Raw genomic sequence first — 1,816 nt, 5'->3', positions numbered from 1 at the left:
GATAGAAACATTACTGAAAGCTTCTGATCGTAAGAGAGAACTTCAGAGCGTTCACAAATTAACACGTTTACCTCCCTTATTTTATTTTATTAACAAAAAAAAAAATATTTGAAGAAATATCTTAAATTAATTGTAGATTAACAAGTAACGACCATCATCTTCTAAATTAAGGCTGTGTCATGTTCACATATTTTATGATCCAAGACAATTAACACCACACACCATTCTCCAAAAGTCCAACCTTGAGCCAATTAAAATATCAACCTCTTTACGCACAAATTCGGTATGTGTCGGCCAGGTTTTAATCTTATCTTAAACCTATAAAATTTAGTCCAACAACGTAGCGGCCGTGCCGACTCGACTCGACAGCATGTCCCATTAACAGCCGCCAACGCACACACCTTCCTCCTTAAATACCCACTCATCATCCTCAATTTCACCACCACCACCCAAAGAAAAAAACAAAAAAAAAACCAACACTATGGGTGCACAACACCACCACACCACCCAAAACTCATCAACCCGAAAACCCCAAAATACGAAACCTTACCGAGGAATTCGCATGCGAAAGTGGGGCAAATGGGTTGCGGAGATTCGTGAGCCGAACAAGCGCTCACGAATCTGGCTGGGTTCATACTCCTCGCCTGTGGCCGCGGCGCGGGCTTACGACACGGCCGTGTTTTATTTACGCGGCCCGTCGGCTCGGCTTAATTTTCCGGATAAGATTGGGGATGATGGGTGCGGGTTGTGTGATTTATCTGCGGCGGATATACGGAAGAAGGCGACCGAGGTTGGAGCGAAGGTGGACGCGCTGCAGAACGAGGGCACGGGCGCGGGCGCGTGTCAAAAGTTATGTGAGACTGAAAGCTATTCGGGTCGGGTTTGTTTGAACACGGATTTGAATGAGTACCCGAGTCCGGAATCTTCGGATGAGAATGATGAGAATTAACGGTGTGATGATGAAGAAGGCTGGTTGTTGTTTATATGTGGGTTGACGGCGTTAGTTTCAGAGGGATGGACAGTCGGACGGGTCCTGTTTTTTTATTATTATTTGGTGGGTCGGGTCGGATCGGGTTAGGGGTTAGTTTATGCAGATGGGTAGATTGGAGAATCCGAAAGGGATTATATGTTAACGTTTTATTTTCCGAAAACTAAAAAGGAAGGGAAAATTCTGGTACTTGTGTTCTTTTGTTGTTTTTTAGATTAAGAAACACAAAATTAATATAAACTAGTGAAATTCTCCCGCGCTACACGGCGGAAATTCGATCGGTATCGGTTCCGTGCATTATAGTGCTCGCACTCGCTATAGCAATCAAAGGAGAAAATATAAAATAAAAAATAACGTCCTGACATTTTCAAAAAGATTTCGACACGCTTTATATCGAAGGAGCAATGAAAACGGATGCCGATATTGATGTTGTTCAGTTGAAATCGGTTCAGTTAGTTACGACATCGGTACGTCACCGGTTAAACAATAAATTACTATTAATCGGTGATTTCAATTCAGTTTGGTATTAGAACTACGCAATATCCATTTTTAATATAATTTATATCACAGTGTTGAAAAAAAATAAACATAATTGTATAGTTAAATTCTTTAAAAAGTTAACGTTCCCAAGTTCAAACAAATACCTAAAAACTTATAATCACTAATCAAATTAGATAATGAATAATATATTATTAAACAATTCAAAAAATATCTAAAAATAATCATTAGTGTTCATCAAAACGTTAAAATCATATGTTATATTATTAAACAATTAAAACAAATACTTAAATAATATGTATCAATGAATAATATATTATTAAACAATTA

The 1,816-nt window shown here is 38.5% G+C and overlaps 1 protein-coding gene across 1 annotated transcript; it reads left to right on the top strand.

Moving 5' to 3' along the window:
* Nucleotides 1-287: 287 nt before the first annotated feature.
* LOC110883133 (ethylene-responsive transcription factor ERF008) lies at nucleotides 288-1,177 on the top strand. Its single transcript, XM_022130968.2, has one exon. It carries the CDS (start codon nucleotides 482-484, stop codon nucleotides 947-949), a length of 468 nt encoding a protein of 155 aa, XP_021986660.1. The 5' UTR covers nucleotides 288-481; the 3' UTR covers nucleotides 950-1,177.
* The last annotated feature ends 639 nt before the right edge of the window (nucleotides 1,178-1,816 follow it).

The sequence above is a fragment of the Helianthus annuus genome, chromosome 2 (genome assembly GCF_002127325.2).
Source record: "Helianthus annuus cultivar XRQ/B chromosome 2, HanXRQr2.0-SUNRISE, whole genome shotgun sequence".
Taxonomy (NCBI): Eukaryota; Viridiplantae; Streptophyta; class Magnoliopsida; order Asterales; family Asteraceae; genus Helianthus; species Helianthus annuus.
The sequence above is the reverse complement of the archived record's forward strand: the minus strand, read 5'-3'. Positions and strand labels throughout refer to the sequence as shown.

What these genes read in the sequence shown, in the direction of transcription:
- LOC110883133 (XM_022130968.2), top strand. Translation starts at nt 482, where the DNA reads ATGGGTGCACAACACCACCACACCACCCAAAACTCATCAACCCGAAAA.